A 19918-nucleotide genomic window follows, 5' to 3' on the forward strand; every position below is an offset into this window, starting at 1 on the left:
ATATCTGCCTATTCACATGCTGCAGCTGCCCTACTTACCTTCAGACTATTTTTCAGACAAACAGAAAAAAGAACTCTTGGACAGCATGGATGCCCATTTGAAATCTCAATTCTGCTTTCAAAGAATGTTCAAACATCTCAACAGAATCCTTTGCATGTGCTTCAATTCACTGTTCACAGGGTTGTTACATCATCCCCAATAGTGGTGCAATTTATACAAGAGCATTTTATGCATCTTTTCTTTCAGAGGTCAGTGGTCCTTTACAACACATGAAAACATCAAGACATACACCATGGGAGTTGTAGTCCAACACATCATTAGGACACCAGGTTGGGGAAGAGTGGGTTAAACCAGCACTTGCTTTTCATCTCCAGTCACATGGATTCCAGACTAGAGGGTTGCTGGTCAGGCAGTTCTTTCAGATGTTGAATCACAAAGCAGCACTTTTGTTGAAAGATATCCCCCCCCCCCCCGCCCCTGTGGCTTGGTTCTTCTGTGTAGATTTGTCTACACAAATACACATTCATTGGCATGTCCTATGGCACTAGCAGGATGATGCACCAACACTATAAAATGCTGAATTAAAGGAAATGCAGGGCATACTATTGATGACATTGTTAGGGCTGGGACTGAGAAACAGTGGTTTACAAACTTAGCAACATAAGGAACTGCCACTTAATGAGTCAGTCCACTGGGCGATCCAGTAACATGCAGCCCTCCAGTATGATGGACTGCAACTCCCAAAAGCCTTAGATAGCATAGCCAATGGTAAGGGATAATGGGAGTTTTAGTCCAATAATATCTGGAGGGCCACGTTCCCCAGCCCCAATCTAGCCCAATTAGGTCTTTGGCCTAATGTCATGCAGCCATCAGCCTAATTTCAAAAGCCCTCTGCATGTGATAAATTCCGACCTCTGTTGGCAAGAGCAATCTATTGCTCTCCTGGCAGCCCACTTCATAGGAAGGAAGAGGGAGAAAGAAAAAAAGGGTGACCCAAAGGACCCCACTTATTGCCAACATACAGCCCCCAAAAGATTACCCCACAAGGCTCTTGACAGAAAAAAGGTTGCCAGACCTCTGATCTACAGCACTCTCTACTGTTTCAGACAGAAGTCCTTCCCAGCCCTACCTGGAGGCCATGAAACCTCAGACCTTTTGCAATCAAAGCATTTGCACTATCATTGAGCTGTGGTTCTAATCACTATGCTTCCATTTACACTATGCAAGTGTAGCCAGAATTGAAATAATTTGGGCTTACTGTGCACTAAAGCTCCTGCATCATGTATTGCAAATCCTTTCCTATCAGAATAATTCATGACACTGGCAACTTATCAGAAAAGAACAGCACGCATAGGAGGCTTCACAAATTTCTGGAGAAACCAACAGGCAGCAGCTGTTAAAAGGAAAGCTAGACAGCTTGCTGTATGTACCAGTTTAACTGTGACTTATTTGGAGACAAAGAACTGGCTTGAATCAGATGTCAGAGGCTGACTTGCACAAAAACACTGCTAATGCAAGAGGTCTACTGACTGGAAGAGTTATAACTTGTGAACTCATTGCCTCTTTCCATCAAATGGAAAATTAAAACTTGCAGTTTTTCATTTTACAGAAGCAATCTTATGCGACTTTGCTGCTCCCATTTCATGATGCACAAATAGACAACTTCCATGAGTAGTATTTTTGTCCAAGTCAGCCTCTAGCACCTCACTGGAGTTGACTCTAAATTGCCTAAGTATTTATCCAGTACTGAGCACAGCAGGTTTTACTCCAAAATAGTTTGCCTGTAGAGAACTGCTGTGACCAATCTACAGACATATGTTTTACTTGGCTTGGAGCATCAGCTGGCACATGATTGTCCCTTGTATGTTTATTCAAAAGTAAGTCCTGTTGAGCCTAATGGGATCGCTCCCTAGTACAAGAGATAGAATTGCATCTTGGGAATTCCAAACAGGCATTGTTTGCATCCCTTTCCCATATATTTGTGGGAGTATTTAAGGCCCTCCCAAGTCCATCACAAGTGGGAGTAGAAGAATGCCTAGGTTTATTTACTTTTTTTGGAGGGGGAGACATTTTTATACCACCCTTCAGAAAAAAAATGGGTTCCTGAATGGTTTCCAAACTAAACACACGCACAAATAAAAACAGTGCAATAAAACAGAATGTAACAATATCACAAAAAACCAGCAGAACAAAATGCAACACTTAAAACAAGTTTGAACTCAGAACTTTAAAGCTTAGGAACATAAAAAGCTTTGCCTAGGAGCATTAAAAACTTTGCCTCTGTGGGCCTGGAGACTACCTGGGGCTTGGGAGATGAATCCCTGTTATCTCCAATTACTAATGGGGAGGGAAGGTTGGGGAAGGTGCAGGCCTTAGCAAAGCAGCCCCCAGCTGAGGCTGGAGTGCTCCTTCAGCTGCTACCTTGGGAGAGCCCACTTTAGTTCCTCCTATAGCTGGACACAGCATGGGCAAAGCAGCAGCTGGCGGACTCTAACACCATGTGGCCAATAGAGGGCCAGGTCATTTGCACCCACCCATCCACCCCCAGCTCTGGGCTACAACCTTTCCATCATTGCTCAATAAAGAACTGAACATTCAACCCTGTACTTAGTACTGTTTCCTTTAGTTGCTGTTTGAGCCTAGTAAGGACTGTTTCCTTCAGAGTACCCTTCCCCAGATGGGCTACAACTCCTACTGGCTCTGGCCATTGGCTATGCTGATCAGAATTACAATCTAATCATTGAAAGGGGCACAGAGTGGGGAATGCTGCCCCAGCCCAGACATAGGACCAGGAGGTATGGATGCTGCTTGTGTGCCCAGGGGACCAACTTCCCATTCACCCTCATTAATCAAAAGGAACACATCGAATGGGGCTAGCACATGCATAATGGACATCTGGCACTTTGAAAGCCAATAGGAAGCCCACCTCCTATGTCTCCCCCTCCTATGCTTTTATCCTTGCTCTTAAATTGAACTGACATTGAACAATCACTAAAACTAGCCACCAAATGGGGAAATGGTGAGGCTGCCTTTAGGAGATGAAATACATTCTTTTAAGTCCCAGTCTCAAGTTCTGCTCCTCACGATGTGCATCACAAAGTGCAAAACAACTCTATAAGCCAGGAGTCAGAGGCCAAAGCAAGACAGAAGCACATACCCTGAGGGAGATGCGGAAGGAATTAAGAGTGGTTCTTTGGACAGAGCAGCAACTGTCTGTAGAGGGGAGGCAACAAAGATAACAGAGACGAGAAGAGAGGTTGCATTTGAGCGGCATACTTTGCATTCGTTTTATTACAATGGAGCAAGATTTTTTTAAAAAAAAAACCACCCAAAAAACTTATACATTGAACTCACGTCTTAGCAAATACGTGAGTCTTTCCCTGTATGCACTAGACTAGAGTTGCACCACACGCAGCTCCCCCATCCCGCACAAGCTCAGAAAGACTTCAATAATACAAATAAAATTTTAATCGCTTGGAAGACTAGCAAATATGTTGCAGAATGAGCTTTCGTAAATAACAAGCCACTTCATTAAAAAAAAAAAAGGGTAAGCGACACAAGCTTCCAAAACCGCTTATCCCGACGAGCGTCAGAAACCCGCATGTCGCGCTACTACGAAGCCTTTCCCCGGAAGTGACGTCCCAATCACAACTCCGCTCTGTCTACCTCAACCGCCGCGAACAAAAGGGATTTTCAATCCTTGCTCGAGACACACGCACACACCCTCCGCACCAGCTGCCGACCTCGGCCTCCGATTGGCTCACAGGACGCCCAGGGCCCCCGGCTCTCTCGCTCGACCCGCCCCTCGCGCGCCGATTGGCCCAGCGTCTTGGCTGGCGAGGGCGGCGGTTGGCGGCCGGGCGCGTCAATCTCGGGCTGCTTGAGGAGGCTGGATGGAGAGACATTGGTGGTGGCTACGACGAAGGCGGTGGCGGCGAGGACGACGGAGACGGGCGTTGAGCTGAGGAGAGCTTCGGCGAGGTCGGTGGCGAGCGAGAGCTGGCGCGGCGCCAGGGGCTTCGCTCGGCAGTGTGTGAGGGGGAGCCCCGGAGCGCGCACGCGTGCGGGCGGCGTTGGGAGCCGGCGAGGGGGAGTGGTGGGAGCCACCAGGAGGCCTGCCGGGTGGCGGCGTGGGAGGGGTCGGCGCTGGCAGGGCGGGAGGAAGGGAGGGAGGGAGGGAGAGCCGCGGGGCATGGAGGGGAGGGGACGTCCGAGATGCTTCTAAACTGGAGAGCCGGCCCGGGTTATTGTAGCTGCCGCTGCCATCACGACGCTGAGGGCTCGAAGTCCGTGAGAGAGGATGGAGTGTTAAGGAGTTGATGCGGAGGGACCTCGGTACCCTGACTCGGGTTTTAGAGCATCATCAGGTGCAAAACGAGGGGAAGGATTGAGCAGTGCGAAAAGAGTAGGGGGGATGGGTCCTTGCGCCCCTTCACACGTTACGATCGCTGCACAGCTTCGAATGTCACTTGTGCATGAGACGCACAAGTGTCTGCACGCATACCTGGGCCATGCAGAGAAAGTCACAAGTCCAGCGATACAGTGTGTGTGAAATGGCCCTGCGCGTCTGGGACTTGGAAGAAGAGGTGGTGGTAATAGTTTCTTAGGCGTTGCTGCCTAATTTCAATTCATGTTTTAATTTCCAAAACAATTAACTGTGGCTGATCAAGATTTCCTAGACTTGTTCTGTCCTGAGATTCCTCCCACCTAAAACCGGGGGAGTAAGGATGGCTATGGTATCTTGGTGATGCAGTGTGAAGCTCTTTGCAGGGCACAATGTGCGTTGAGGTTTGGTGTTCTTTTAGAGTTGAGCAAGTTCTGAAATCATGGAGGAAACTATGTATGTTTGGTTGCTATAGATGGTAGTGAGATGGTGGTATTATAGCAATGAAAAGTGGTCTAGAAAGGAAAAGTTTTGTGGGGGTTGATTAGTTTTGCCCCCAGAAAAGTGGTTTTGATGGGAGCAGTTGGAAGTTTGTGGTCATGAGGTCACAGGATTGATATATGAAGTTTGTATTATTTTGTGAAATGGCTGGATTTGGAGGAATTTAGAGCTGCTTGAGAGCAATGTAATGGGAATGAGAAATGGATAGGGAATAGGCTTTATTTTTTAAACAGCTACCAGAGTAGTTTTTGTTAAAGTCTTTTTTCTGGGAAACAGAATCTGAGGCTTGGGGGGGAAATGGTAACACACACATCCCAATTTATTTAAATTGTGATTGCTTGCCACAGGACTGACTATGAAGCCATTTGTACTATAAGACCAGTTGTTTAGTATATGCCAAACACTCTTCATGATTCATTAAGGGATGCTGTTGATTTATGTTTTTGATATATTCTCAGTGTTAAACAGTTTGTAGCGTGTCAGCAGCAATGAGAAGTGTATTGTGTGACATCCAAAAAATAAAGCACCACTGAAAAACACCAAAAGCAGTTTTTAGGACTCATCTAATTAGACATGTACCACACTGGTGATAAGATAAGCATATGTGTGATGTGGCCATATCCAAGAAAGTTGGTTGGCCATTTGTGATCAGAGTGCTGGACTAGATGGACGCATCTGATCCAGCATGGCTCTTCTTATGTTCTTATTAAGCAAGATCCTTAAATATATTAAATATCTTTCTAGCAAAGATGAAAGTAGTCTTCTAGTGTCTAATGTAAGCAGTTCTGCCAAGCCAGATATTTTAAAAAATCAAAGTACTATAGTTAGTAATTAAAATATGTCTGTTAGTCCTTTTACTGTTATCAGTTTTTTGCCACTGTAATTTAGTGTACCACTTCCTCCAATATCTCAACTTTTCAGTAAGTTGGAGCCTTTGCATATAGCTGCTATGCAGAATGTCTGTGTTTGTTGAAGGCGTGCTTAGTGGCCATAGTAGCACTGACAACACAAGTCAGCAGTTGCTATATGTTTACTCTGTGGTTATTGGAGGCATCTGGTGGTAGAAGTCTTATAAACAAAGAATGGAACTCTAAAAGCAAACACATCAACTTATTGAAATTAATGTTGTATGTTCTTTTAACTTTCTGTGAAACAAGATGTTACTCTAACATTGATTCACCAGATGTAGTACAGCGTTTCCTAAGCTGGTAACTGCTACTTGCATCAGACTACTACTCCCACCACCCCCAGCCAGCATGGTCATTGGGTATGCTTTCTGGATATGGTCAGAGTTGCAGTCCAACACATCTGGAGGGCACTATCTTGGGAAAATCTGTGTTATTTCTTTTTTTATTTTAACCTGAAATAAGTCCATTGACAGAAAGCCAGGTTCAACATTATGATCTAGATATTTAGGAAATTATATTTTAAAATTTGTAATCCATATACTGTATAGTTAATATAGTCTTGTAAATCTCTCAAACCCACCACTATCACCACCACTTTATTAATGCAGTCATACATTTTGTAAATGTGGATGTTTGTGGTTTTCGTTTTCCTTAGCTCTTGTGCTTCTAATGTTTAGTACAGTACAGGCAATAAATACCTGAAATGTTTCATTAACTGAAGTTTGTTCACAGTTTTCGTGATACAAGTGCATGTGACTTTAAAGTCGGAAATAGAGAAGAAGATCCTAAATATTTAAGGAGTCAAAAATGTTCTGGATTATGCAAGGAATTATTTTATATACCATAATGCAAGAGACTATTGCAGGGTCCACCATCAACAGAGCAATGTTTTTAATGTTATTTTAGGGTGCTGCTAGACAATCACGTACACTCTTCATTCTCAAATGCATTCTTCCAGTTTTCATTGTTGTTGCTGTCTCCAGCTGGATTACCTCAGACTGGCTGAGATGGGGATTTCCAAAAGGAGCAATGTCTGCCTTTTCTGGAAACATTGTTATGTCAGACTGATTTTTTTTTGGGGGGGGGGGTTATAGTTATTTGGACTAAGAAATCCAAGGTGTTAAAGAGGAGTGGGGATGAAATGATTATTCATGCTCTGGTAAATGGGGAGCTGCTACTGATACATACAGAAAGAGATGCATATTAAAAAAAAGTTCTTATTGCAAAGGAAGTTGCTTTCATTTCTAGATTTAACCATTTCCATGGTCTTTTGTGAATGAATTGAAGTCCTGTAATGTAGGAAATAGAGTGAAAAGTGCAGTTTGAACCCACTAGCCAAGGTTCAGTTCTAGGCAGGAAATCAGTTACCAACATAGATGTCACCTGTACCATCACTGTGGATGGGAGGAAACTTTACACGACTGCCTTCTGAAAGATGGGGATGAATCATGCTCCTCCTGAAGTTTAAGTGTAGTTCTTTTAATCCAGGTGTGAATTTCATCCCATGCCACCTAAAGATTGCATTGCATTTTTAATCGCTAGAGAATGCATGGGGGCAACTGGACAAATTCTCTACTACTGGTAAAAGCCCTGTTTAATTTGCTTTCAAATTCAACATAATATGTGTTCACAGTTGTACCTGAAATCCTTTGAAAAGCTGGCTTGAATCTCAGAATAAAAGATTCTCACATCTGGATTAGAATCCCCTGAACATGATATGATATGAACTAAAAAAGTTTTTTTAAAAAAAAGTTATCAAAAGCTTTCTATTGTGAGAGGTGAAATAGAGCTTAGCTCTGTTCTACCTCCAGTATCAGAAGCAGTAAGCCTATATACACCAGTTGCTGGGGAACATGGGTAGGAGGGTGCTGTTGCACCACATCCTGCTTGTGGGTTTCTGCTCAACAGTTGGTTGGCCTCTGTGTGAACAGAGTGCTGGACTAGATGGACCCTTGGTCTGATATAGCATGGCTCCTCTTGGATGACTGAAGAAGGTAAACCACTGGTGGGTTTTTTGTATTTTGCTGTAGGTTACGTGTAGAGCTTTGTATAAAAATGGGCATCCTGTCATATGGTCTAGTAAACTAGGGTGCTACCATTTTTTAGACAGATGCTCTGTAACTCTGATAACAGCAGGATAGTGAGAAACATAACGAAAGTTGCTTCTACCCATCACATAATGCTTGAAAATATTGTATTTACTCAAGATGGTTTTTAAATCTTAAAATTCCAAAATTCTTTGGTTATTCTGATTTCTGTTCTGCTTCCTTTGCTGAATTTAAATTTGACATCTGACATTACGAACCAGTTTTGGCAGATCCAAGCAATTCTTCGTTACAGCATCAATCACTTACTTCTGGTCTTTTTTTAGGTGCTTTCAAGTCACACAGTCTGGCCTGTGTGCATGATATTCATGAACCAGTATTTGGTTTCTTTGAGAACAGCCACCAACTCACAGGCCCCATAGATGTGAATGTTGCAACCCCTGTCTGTAATGGACAGAGTGCTGGCTTAGATTTACTACTTGGCATCACTGCTAGCTAATTCTCAGAACAGTGCTGGAAATTCACAGTAGAGCAAAGAGGCAAAGTGCCAGAGAATTGGTGACAATAAAAGAGCAGGCATACATTTAATTATGTCTAGAATACTTATCAAGTATCTCTCCTAGCTTTGGAGTTCTGCTTCTTAATAAAAGTTATGAAAACAGTTCCGGAAGGACACTGAAGATTATTGTTGTCTTGGAAGACGAAAGCGTCAAACAGTAGTAAAGCTGTCAGAATTTTTAGAAATACAAATATAAATTCATCTTTTGTAGTCTTAAGAGAAGCCTGCAAAAGTAGAGGAATCTGTGATTTTATCCTCTCTTAGAATGTGCTGCATGTCGTTGTTTAAGTACATACATGGGATTGAAGCAAAAAGAAAAATTCGCACCCAAATACTTGGTTTTCTATTATTGTCACTGCATGGGATCTCTATTTTGAAAAGCGTGAGACTTTTATTTCAGTGGTTATCAGTCAGAAATAAGAATAATTTGTGAAACAGAGTCATCATCAAAGGAATCTTATTTTTGTTTGGCATAAGGATATGTACTTGTCTTTCAGAACTTTCCTGGTTCATTTGTCTCTGTATAATTAGTATGGGACAGCAATTATGGGATAGTAAATGTGGAGAAAGTGCCTTTTTCACTTGGTTTTTTCTCAAGTTAAGCAGAGGAAAAAAATATTTAGACTTGCAGCTTTAGGTTTCTGTATAGAAAGAGTTGAAATATGAAGCTTTGTAGTCAACCATTAAAAACAATGGATTGTGATAATAGGGCAATTGTATATATGTATATTTTAAAAAACTGTCCCGTTGAGTTCATTGGTCTTACTGTCAGATAAGTGGGGATAGGATTGCAGCCTAAAGCTGACAATTTAATCTCAAAAGTGTGAATAAATTGAAATAATAGTACATCTGTAAATTTCTGTAGATCTAGGTATGATTGCTTCCATACCACAAGGAAGCAATACATTCAACATTATGTGAGCACAGCAACATAATCTCATCTAGCTTTTCAGAGAGTTTTAGTAGTGCTGAAAATTCCAGGGTTACTTAGATACAATGAATTTAAATGAAGCTTGTGCACAGAGGAGCCTTGTTTCAGTAACAGGTATGTGTTGTCATAGAATATAGAAGGACAGGAAATATCTCCAATAATTGCAGGAAAATGCTGGCCTCTTAGTATATTCCAAGAAAATAACACCAGGCATCTAAGGCAAAATCTTCAAATTAGGTTAAACCTATCTTCTGAGAAACTGTTGTTAGATATTGCTATATTGAGTTCAATTTTCAGGAGTGCAATTAAGTTTTTGTCTGATTGATCTCTTTATGGAATAGTATCCTTCAAAAATGCTGTTCTTACGAGATTATTATGTTGTCATGGTGTAATCCATTTCGTCCAGGTTTAATACAGAGCATCTGTGAGCACAGCATTGCTGACATAGCTGTTCTCGAGAACGGTTTACAAACTTTTTATAATAAAATGTGTTTCAGTTAATGTTTCTGATTTTACAAAATATGGCATCAACCTTTGTTAAATGTAATGTTCAGAATGTTGGAAAATGTAAGTTCTAGTGTTCAACATTTAAATATTGAATTTATACTGATAGTGAAAACTTTAAACCTAGAGCCAAACTACAATGTGTTATTGGAAACCGATTATAGGCTTTTCCCCTCAAGATTTTCTTCTCTTTAAAAGCAACTTGGGGCTGGGATGGGGGGCGCCAAATAGGATCAGGGTTGCAATACGCTGGGATGTGAATTTTAATCCTTTACCTCACACCACAAATTGCCCTCGTTTCTTTTAAGATGAGAAAATTACATGGGGAGATTCAGTCACAAATGCCCTATCAACAATCATGTGCTTTTACAATTATTAAAAACTTATTTACCTGGTCTTTTCCCAACCTTTAACTTAATATTGTTGTGCTTTTGTAATGATGTACTGTTTTATAATTGTTGAAAACTGTTTTGAGATTTTTTAGAACTGGTACATAAATATTTTCAGATAAATAAATGATATAGCTGACTTACTGCTTAGGAACACGTAAAAGCAACCAACCCAGCAGTATAGAGCCAGGCTTGAGGTTTGGTCCTGATCCTGCAAATCCACAAGGTGTTATAGGCATCTCCCCCTTTGGGGGGCACTTGAATTTTTTATCCTCTGGAGTAAGTGCAAAAGGATGTGATGGTGGATTGGGTACCTCCTGGCTAGGAGCTTGGGCAGGAGGACTGGGACAGGGGTTTTTTTTGTTGAAATGTGTGTTGGTTTATTTATTTATTTATTTCATTTCTATACTGCCCAATAGCTAAGCTCTCTGGGAAGTTTGTGAAAATGTAAACTGCTCACAAAAGTTAAAACGAACATTTTTTTTTAAAAAAAAAAAAGGTTGAAACATGAATTGTGTTGTCTGGATCCAGCTGGGATTAACCACAACAAGACTGGAGGTGAACCCATGATTTGTAGTTGGAGTGTGAACTGTGGTTGTTCGTGGTTAACAAACCATGGTTTGTTATAATAGCTGGGTTCAGACAACATGATAATCCATATTTCAACAACATACCATGGTTCAATGACAATCGACACTCAACCCATACTCAAACCATGAGTGTGGGTTATTGTGTTGCCTGAACTCAGCCAATGTCAGTCCTTCCCAGATTTAAAATGTCTGATGGACTTTAGACTTGCATATAAAAATTAGTGGACTATCTGGACATCAGGTTACAGCTTATGAACAACACAGGGTGGACTTCTGTTGCTAACTACTTTCCATTAAGATTTCAACACTTTTCTGTAGAGGTACTATTTATTTTAAAGGTCTAATCCTTTTTGAAAAACTTTCTACAACTCATCAAACACTAATTGTAGAAACTGAGACAAAGTATACTTTTTAGTCTACTGCAGTTAAGTTGTTACAAATTGCTTGTTTTTAATTAAATTAAGGTCTAGCCTCTAACTCCATCTTACTTTGCTTTATATAGCATTGACTTTAAAGCTTGTTGAAGTTGTCAGGAAGTTATAGTAACAGTGTAAAAGTGTGCATCAAGAAAGGGTTTCAGAACGGAGTGTGGGGAATGTATCTTATGTGGTTTTTAATTCAGGAGCAGCATACTTCCTCCAATGTTGTGGCGGCACCAATATAGCTCTGTCTGGTCTTGTTGGAACTTATGAAAGCAGACATTTATGCGTTTTCCAAACTGTTTAAACTTTCTCTAGATGTTCAACTTATTTAACTGCAGCACTGAGCATACTTGGTATCATGACAGTTGTAATGAGTCGTTACAGTGGATTTCAAATAGCCACAATACTGTAAAGAGTCATAGTCGTGCTTTCATTTCGAGGAGAATATGTGATGAGGCCAGTAATGTATTTTCTTTCCCATCCCTGCTTTTCAAATCTTTGATGTTCTGCTGTAGAATGTAATATTTTATCTTGAATTCCAGCATGGGAATAATCCAATTAATGCAGTGGGAAATCAGCAGAACTCTACTTTAAATTTCTCATAACTTATTGGCTCAGTTCAAATAATGCAGTGTGAAAACTCCACTCAATGGTTGAGTTTTTAGGAGGTACCCCCAACACAACATACTCTAACTCCACCATTGTGTGACTGTGGGCTACCGTGGAGTTGAGTAAAATTCATTGTGATGTTCGATTGACAGTTCCTCTACCCTCTCTCCTCCCCTGCTCTCTCCTCCCCTGGTCCTCTTGATGGTATCCCATCAGCCATTGCTAGAGAAAAACAATCCCGGTGGCTCTCCTAGAATGGCACTTGCTCCTTTCGCCACTATTGCTAGGGAACTCTGTAGCCAGTAGGAAAAGTCAACTCAATGCAACGGAAAACTCCACGGAGCCCTACGCACAATACAACGGTTGTTCAGGAACTCTCCTCTGCACAGCGTGGATATTCTGTGTGGATTGTTTTCCAAAAAACCTCCACCGTTACATGGAGTTTTCCCACCAGACAACACATTTCTCAACAGTGGTGTAAAAACTCCACCATGGAGTTCTAAAACCACCGTTGAGAAACGTGTTGTGTGAACTGAGCCATTGAGTATATTCAAACATCTTTGCAAGTAAAACAGCAGCTGGGAAAGTATTACACCTTAAACAAATGTGAATATGTTCTTATTTGTTTGGATATACTTGGAATAATGCAAACAGCATGCAAAGTGGTGGTGGTAGCCATTGAACACTTTGAAAGTAATAGAGACTCTCCTGGGTTAATGCATCCTAGTGAAGACTATTTCTCTAGTACCTAAAACAATCAGCTTACAAAAATGAAGGTGTGTGCTCACTGGAGGCTGGTGCTCACTGTAATCTTTCATATTTTAGACTAAGATGGGTTGGATTCAAAATGAGTGATACTGACTTCAGGCAATGTTGTTGTGGTGATTTACCTTTTAGTGACTTTGAATTTCTGGGATTTCAGACTTATTATGTAGGATGACTTCTAGTTATTGCAGCATGATTGCAAGATTATGTAGGATGACTTCTAGTTATTGCAGCATGATTTTTGTGAACCACCCAGAGAGCTTCAGCTATTGGGTGGTATAAAAATGTAATAAATAAATAATAAATAAATGCCTTGAAACTTTGTCAGAGAAATTTTTTAAGCATTGTATGTAACAAGAGCAGTTTTGCCATGCTTACAGTAGGTGAGCCATTTGTTCTGTGTAGTTATTGCCTTTCAAACATGCATTGAAATTGTTTGAATTATAATAAGAGTTCAAAATTCCTCTCAATGGGACATTTAGCTATATTGACTGGATGCCTAGTCCACTGTAGTATAGCTTTTAAAAACACACACTCTTTTTTTAGTTAAATTGGCTGCTGCCCTGTGACTATTTTACTGCTGTGTTAGGATTTGTGTTGTACCCAGTAACAGTGTTTGTTTGTACTTTTGCTAATAGAGCTTCTACTTTGAAAATGTAGAAACTTCAAACTTGCAGATCATATGTATTTATTGCATTATAAATGTAGGTTTGATGGTTGTTCAAAATCTAGTTAAACTTTCTCTTACTCTTCCCAGGTATTCAAGATGAATCTTGAAAAACTCAGCAAACCTGAATTACTGACACTATTTAGCATTCTTGAAGGGGAGCTAGAAGCCAGAGATCTTGTCATAGAAGCCTTAAAGGTAAGCTATAAATACCCAGAGAGCTGAAATGCAACATTGCTGCTACAGATGCTGTCCTCATGTTCTACCCAAAGATATATAGTTAAGAAGCAATGATTGACTTATTGTTTAACAATTCAGGTTTTTTTTTAGTAATATTAGCATTTGTGATCTATGAAATAGTCTGTGCCTTGCCATTTGATGTTCAAAGTTGATGACAGGTCCAAACAGTTCCACGATTAAAAAACCTTGATTATTACAAATGTAACAATATTGTCTTTAAATTAGAGCTGCTCTTCCTTCATCATAACAGAATGATGAGACTAGAACTTCTTGTTCTTAGTGTCATGTATCAGCATGTTTCTGTAAAAGAGGTGAACAGTAGCTATAGTAGTCTCAACAGGTAAGAAAAGCAACACAGATTCTTCCTCTAGATTCATAAGTAGCCGCATTGGCTTCTAACAATTCTTTCCTAATACCACCTCTGCAATGCAATTTATTGCAATTGTGTAATGTTGAAATCTGTTGCTAGGAGATGTAGTATTCGGTTTTCACTAGATCCTATCTTCATATTTTTGGTGTTTGCATGTCACTAATTTATTTTCATGCATTTTCTTTCGGTATCAATGCAATCGAGGCTTTTTTACTACATTTGTATGTTTGCTTAATCACCTAAAGAGTAAACTGGAATCTATTTAAATTAGAAATCTTTATTTTTAAAAAATCATGAAGTTGAGTGCAAGGATGAATAACAAAATATAATTTATCTCACCCACAGCAAGAGTAACAATGTCACTTGTGGCATTTTGTACAAATGCTTTTATTTTAAGTACAGGAAAATCAAGCAAATAAAATTTCCCATTATATCACTAGAGCACTAGCAACCTATCACAGTGTAGACAAGTCATGCCAGGCATGATTTACATATATATAAAATGAACTGAGTTAAACGCTAGTGCAGAGAAGTCCTAAGAATAATAATCCAGGTATCTGCAATTATTGTGTCAAGAACAAGTCATTTATCAGTATTAGATATATTACTTGCTGATGTTCTTGCATACTGCATTGCTTTTCTCTTGTTCTTATTGATCATGTAAGCTCTTTATTGATCATGTAAATGGCACAAGAGATGGAGAAGTGTGGGCCATCCCTGAATGTGTGAATGAGGAGACCTTTATTTCTCCTTTAGCCTAATAATTCTGTGCATAATAACTAGACGAGTGGTGGAAAGCATAGACACTGAAAATATAACTTAGATAAAATGGAATTGTTAAGAATAAAAGACTTCGTAAAATGCTATAGCTGTACACCATATGGTCATTAGTCTGTTGATTTTCTTTCTCTCTGAAGATACCTGTTAGGGTGAAACTATGTGTTTTGTCCTTTTAGTGAAGTTCTGTAGTGCTCTTAATATCATGAACATACTTGAAGTCGTTCAGACTTCAGCTAATCGTGTACGAAGTGCATCATGCCAAATCTCACTAATTTCCCTTTAATTTTGTTTTGAGGATATTATTAAAGTGCTGTTTAAAAAACAAACATAGTACTCATGTAGCCTATTTTGCATACTTAAGAGGCTTTAATTTCAATTATTAAAATTTCTCCTGGTATTACTGCATTAAGTAAGCATGTGCAAAGGTAAGTATAGCTCTGAGATTGGTAAGGAGATGGAATGGAGTAGTTTAATGAAGTAGGGTAAGAACATAAGAAGAGTTCTGCTGGATCAGACAAAGGCCTATCTAATCCAGCATTCTGTTCTCAGCCATATATAGGGAGAGGCGCTCCCTCAAGTATCGAGGTCCCAAGACATTTAGAGCTTTAAATGTCATTACCAACACCTTGAATTCAGACCAGAAGCATATAGGCAGCCAGTGCAATTCCTTAAAAACCAGTGTTATATGGTCTCTGTGAGATGTACCAGTTAGCAGCCTAGCTGCTGCATTTTGCACAAAATACAACTTCCAAGTCGTCTTCAAGAGCAGCCCCACGTAGAGTGCACTGCAATAGTCTAATTGGGAGGTTACGAGTGCATGCACTACTGTGGCTAGGTTATTCCTGTCCAGGAAAGGCATATTTCTAGCTCTATGATATTCGTTTTCAGTTGCAGTGGTAGAACCATACACAGTATTCCAAATATGGTTGTACCATAGGTTAGTATAAAGGCATTATGATATTGGCAGTTTTATTTTTTATTCCTTTCCTAATGATCCACAGCATCTTGTTTTCCTTTTTCAGAGCAACTATACACTGAATCAACACTTTCCTAAAGCTATTCAACATAACCTCAAGATCACTTCCTGGATTTTTTGACCCAGTGTGCATCTTGCGTACATTAAACCACATTTGCCTTTACAATGTCCAGTTAATGTCTGGAGAGATCCTTTTCAAACTCTTTGCTGTCTCTTTTTGTTTTAACTGTCCTAAATTATTTGGTGTCAAATAACTCCAGTTCATTTATGAACAAGTTAAAAACTGGGTTCACATTTCTCCATTGCAAGATCTGTCCACTTATTCCTAATTCCAATTTCCTGTTCTTTAACCAGTTTCTAATCTATCAGAGGACCTCTCCTGTTATCCCATGACTGCTAAGTTTGCTCGGGAGTCTTTGGTGATGAACTTTGTCAAAAGACTGTTGGCGCCAATGCTGATTTTATTCTGGCGCCAAGTGAAAACATGGCTTTTTAACAAAGCCTTTAATGGTTAAATTTACTAAGATGGCACATTGTTTTGTTTAATTGTTTTTACTGCTTTTAAATTATATATTGTTTTAACTTGGTTCATGGTTTAATTTGTTTTTAGCTGTGTATATTTATTGTTTTATAATGTATGCTTTTATCTGTACTCCGCCCTGAGATCGTAATGATATAGGGTGGGATACAAATGTTTTAAATAAATAAGTCCACGTAAACAATGTCTGTGGGATCACCCCTATCCACATGCTGACACTCTCAGTATAAAGGCCCTTTATGCTGAGAGGGAGTGCTCTGGCACATCTTCTCCCAGGCTCCCTTTCTGCCTTGCCTCCTTAACTTAGATCATTAGTTTGCTAATACTCACCATAGAGAATGGAGAAGGTTGAGGTCTCTGATCTGTACCTGCCTTTTACTCTGAGGAAAATTGAAAAGAGACAAGATGCTTCACTCCCATCTTGCACAAAAGCAAGGAAGATGAGGCATTTCCCCTCCCTCCTTCTATTCAGAATAGGAAAAGAAGTAGTAGGTACTTACTTACTTTTCTGTTCTGAACACACACACCCCAAACACAGATACACACACACAAATATCTTAAAACTAGATTATTTGACTGAAAAAAATGCTGCTTTAAATCTTTTCTTGGGAGAGATTCTGGTTTGGATTGCAGACATTAGGTTTTTTGTTGTATTGTCAACTGTAAAGTGGTTGCATTTCTGCAAAATATGTGCACTACTTCCTCAACTGACAATGATTTTGTGCTCTGAGTTGGATGTCTAAAAAATAATCTGTATTCCCGTCTTCTTCCCTTTTACAGTTTTTCCTCCATTCTTTTTGATTTACCACATTCTTAACACTTCTGAGGGATGACTCACATTATATCTAAGGAAGTTTATTAAAGCATTATCTAGTACATTTTAAGCAAAAGCCATAATCGTGTAGATTGCACATTCTTGAGTTTCCCATTTGTTAGCTATGGAAAATGAAGTGTAGGCCTCTTTCCACAGCCAACCATGGAAAGCACATTATTATTATTATTATTATTATTATTATTATTATTATTATTATTATTATTATTATTTCATACCCGCCTCTCCCTTTGGATCAACAACAACAACATGTGCACATAGTTTTCAGAATCCATGCCCAAGATACTTCTAATCACAAATGACACTGGCGTAAACCAGGGAAATGCCTGTGCAAGGACGCTCACTGATGGGGAATTTCCCACTTCTTACTGCAGTCCTCTATGCCCTTGCCTCCAAAAAGCCTCTCCTGAGGGTCAGCAAGCTGCCAGGGATTTGGGGTCATTAGCTGGCATGCGAAGGGGGATTTGGGTGGAGGAAGAAGATAGGTTGATTTTGTTGTTGTTGTTGACTTATTGGTCATTGTTACAAACAAAATAGGAACTGCCATTCTAACAGTGGTATAACATTGTCTCAGCTTGCATATAAAGGTGCATCATCAGAGCCAGATAAATGCAAAAGGATTTTCAACCAGCACATACTTTTCTGTCAAAGATCAGCTTGAGAAGTAGGCCTGACAAACTGATCTCTTGAGTGGCTTCCTGTTCACATGTTATGTTAGCCCATGATGGGTAACTAGCCATGCAGGGTTGATTTATTTTTCAAACAACCCACCCTGTATGGTTAGTGCACTCCCAAACAATCGGGCAAACAAACCACCAGGTGAGGCTTGTTTGCCCCCTCATTCCAAGGGGACCTGGCGGTAGACCCATCCTGTCTGCTGCCAAGTCCCCCTCCTTGTCTCCAGTCACAATCTTGATCACGGTCAGAGCAGTTTTTAAAAATTATTTTCCCAATCCCATTTTTGTACAAATATGGGACCAGAATTTCCCCCCACATAATTCTGTGACAAGGGAATCTGGGGGCATTTTTAAAAACATTTTTTTTTATTATTTGATTTTCCACAAGTGCAAACAATGGGAAACCAAAGGATACAGGCTTGCCCCTCCTGCACCCCTGTATGTTGCACTTGGCAAACATACAGGGGTGCAGGAAAAGCAAGCCTGTAATTGAGTCCCATATTCCTGGTTGTGTGAAAGATCATTCTCATGGCTTGACTGTCAAAGCAAACCTGTGAGAAAGATCTTTCCCCCGAACTTGGAAGAACACTTTTTTCTTTAATGGGACAGTGGGGGGATATGGCCCCAAGTGCCGGAACCCCGGAACCCTCTTCCCATAGCACAACTAAAACCTGCAGGTAAGTGGGAGATTTTAACTTTCTTTCTCCCACCCCACAAGGTAGTGGAAAAGTGATTAAAATCACCCACTTACCTGCAGGTTTCCTAGTTATGCCAGGGTGGAGCAACACCCCAAGCGTGCCAGCCACTTGGGCCATCCATTCCCTACCCCTTCTCATTAAAAAACAGGTTTGCCTCCATTTAACCCCAAAGATGTTTCTCAGGTTTTGTTTTGACAGCCAAGCTGTGAAAAAGATCTTTCCCGAAAACTTGGGAGAAACCTGTTGTTATTGTTTTATGGGAAGGAGAACAGGGGGCACTTGCCTCACATTCCTATCCCTGCCCCACCCCACCCCCTGGAGAGGGGATAGAAAGAAGAACAAAATCTTCCCAATTCATAATTTGCCTACATGCATGACTCAAGCCATCAATATTCAGTTTGTAAGCAATACAAACTGTCAGGTATAGGGTTCAGCAAGGCCTTGCAAATTGTAGGTAGATTTAATTAGAACTAGGTTGGAATGTCAGCATTTATCTCTATCAGAGTTCTCACTCACTCCCTGTCTCGGCCTTGAAGCTGTTAGACTTATCTGGGAAACTGACAGAGTGTTTAGAAAAGTAGGGGGGCGGGGGGCTTGTTGAAGGAGTCGCTCAGATCGTAAAGTCATCTTGGTGGGCTGAGCAGTGTTGCCATGTTCGGATGCGGGCATGGCTTACGTGCCAGAGCCCTGTCTGTTGGGTGGTTTGAGCCAGGCCTTTATAAACTGGAGCAAAGGTGAGGAGCCTTTGCTAGGATCATCTTTCAACTCATGGCCTGAAATCCCTCCCTGTTTGGATCCATCATCGTTTGGGATTTTGAAAGCACTTTGCACATGAACTGTCTTTTTTTGGGCTTTGCATTTCTAAGGGCTGTACCATGAAAAGTACTTTGAGGCTTTTCATATACTTGAACTCACATTTGCTGTGGATTGTGTGTGTTATCAACCTCTCAGTGTGACTGGGGTTGATTTTTATAGTTGGGCTTTTTCTCTGCAGACTCAGGTGGCACTGAGTTCTTGGTGCTAAAGTAGTTGTACAGGTTCTTGTGCCTGAGATTTTTACCCTCCCTGTGATCTTGTTTAGGGTGTGGCCATGTTCCTTGAGTTACCAACGAATGATCCATGTTTGGACCAGCTCCCTAGGCATGGTTGGTTAAGCCTTTTAAGAATGTCCCATTGTGATTGCCTGAAGGATTGTATCAGGAATCTTTCCCCTCCCTTGGTCAGGTTTGGAACCTGTTTTTGGGACCTTTGAGATGGCAATTGGGAAAGCAGGTTGTTATTGTAGTGAGTAGCATTTTGACTGTACGTTACCTTGGTGCCTAAAGCTTTCTGACCATCAATCAGCTTTAAGTATTTCTGAAGTGTGTAACCATTAAGCTTTTTACTGTGAGAGTTCCCCAAATAAAAGAAGTCTCACTGATTGGGTGTCCCATGTCAGCTTGCCAGTACGTGTGAATGCCAAAGGGAACGGGAAACATGACACAACTTTCCTGTGAAGTGTGCAGTGGCACCATTAGGACCAGTCTTTGGCAC

General features: G+C 40.5%; 1 protein-coding gene across 3 annotated transcripts in view; it reads left to right on the plus strand.

Annotated features, from left to right (window-relative positions):
- The first annotated feature begins 3920 nt into the window (after window positions 1-3920).
- Window positions 3921-19918, plus strand: part of CTTNBP2NL (CTTNBP2 N-terminal like) — a 45200-nt gene continuing 29202 nt past the window's right edge. Inside the window, exons 1-2 of one of the 3 annotated variants that reach the window (XM_063143221.1) lie at window positions 3921-3981; window positions 13365-13472. In XM_063143221.1, the coding sequence (XP_062999291.1) occupies window positions 13374-13472 (99 nt within the window). In that variant the 5' untranslated portion in view covers window positions 3921-3981; window positions 13365-13373. Of the gene's footprint in view, window positions 3982-4346; window positions 4368-13364; window positions 13473-13794; window positions 13855-19918 lie in introns of those variants that run through there. The other 2 variants (XM_063143231.1, XM_063143241.1) reach the window with 2 other exon arrangements.

This window comes from Elgaria multicarinata, chromosome 1, assembly GCF_023053635.1.
Source record: "Elgaria multicarinata webbii isolate HBS135686 ecotype San Diego chromosome 1, rElgMul1.1.pri, whole genome shotgun sequence".
Lineage (NCBI taxonomy): Eukaryota > Metazoa > Chordata > Lepidosauria > Squamata > Anguidae > Elgaria > Elgaria multicarinata.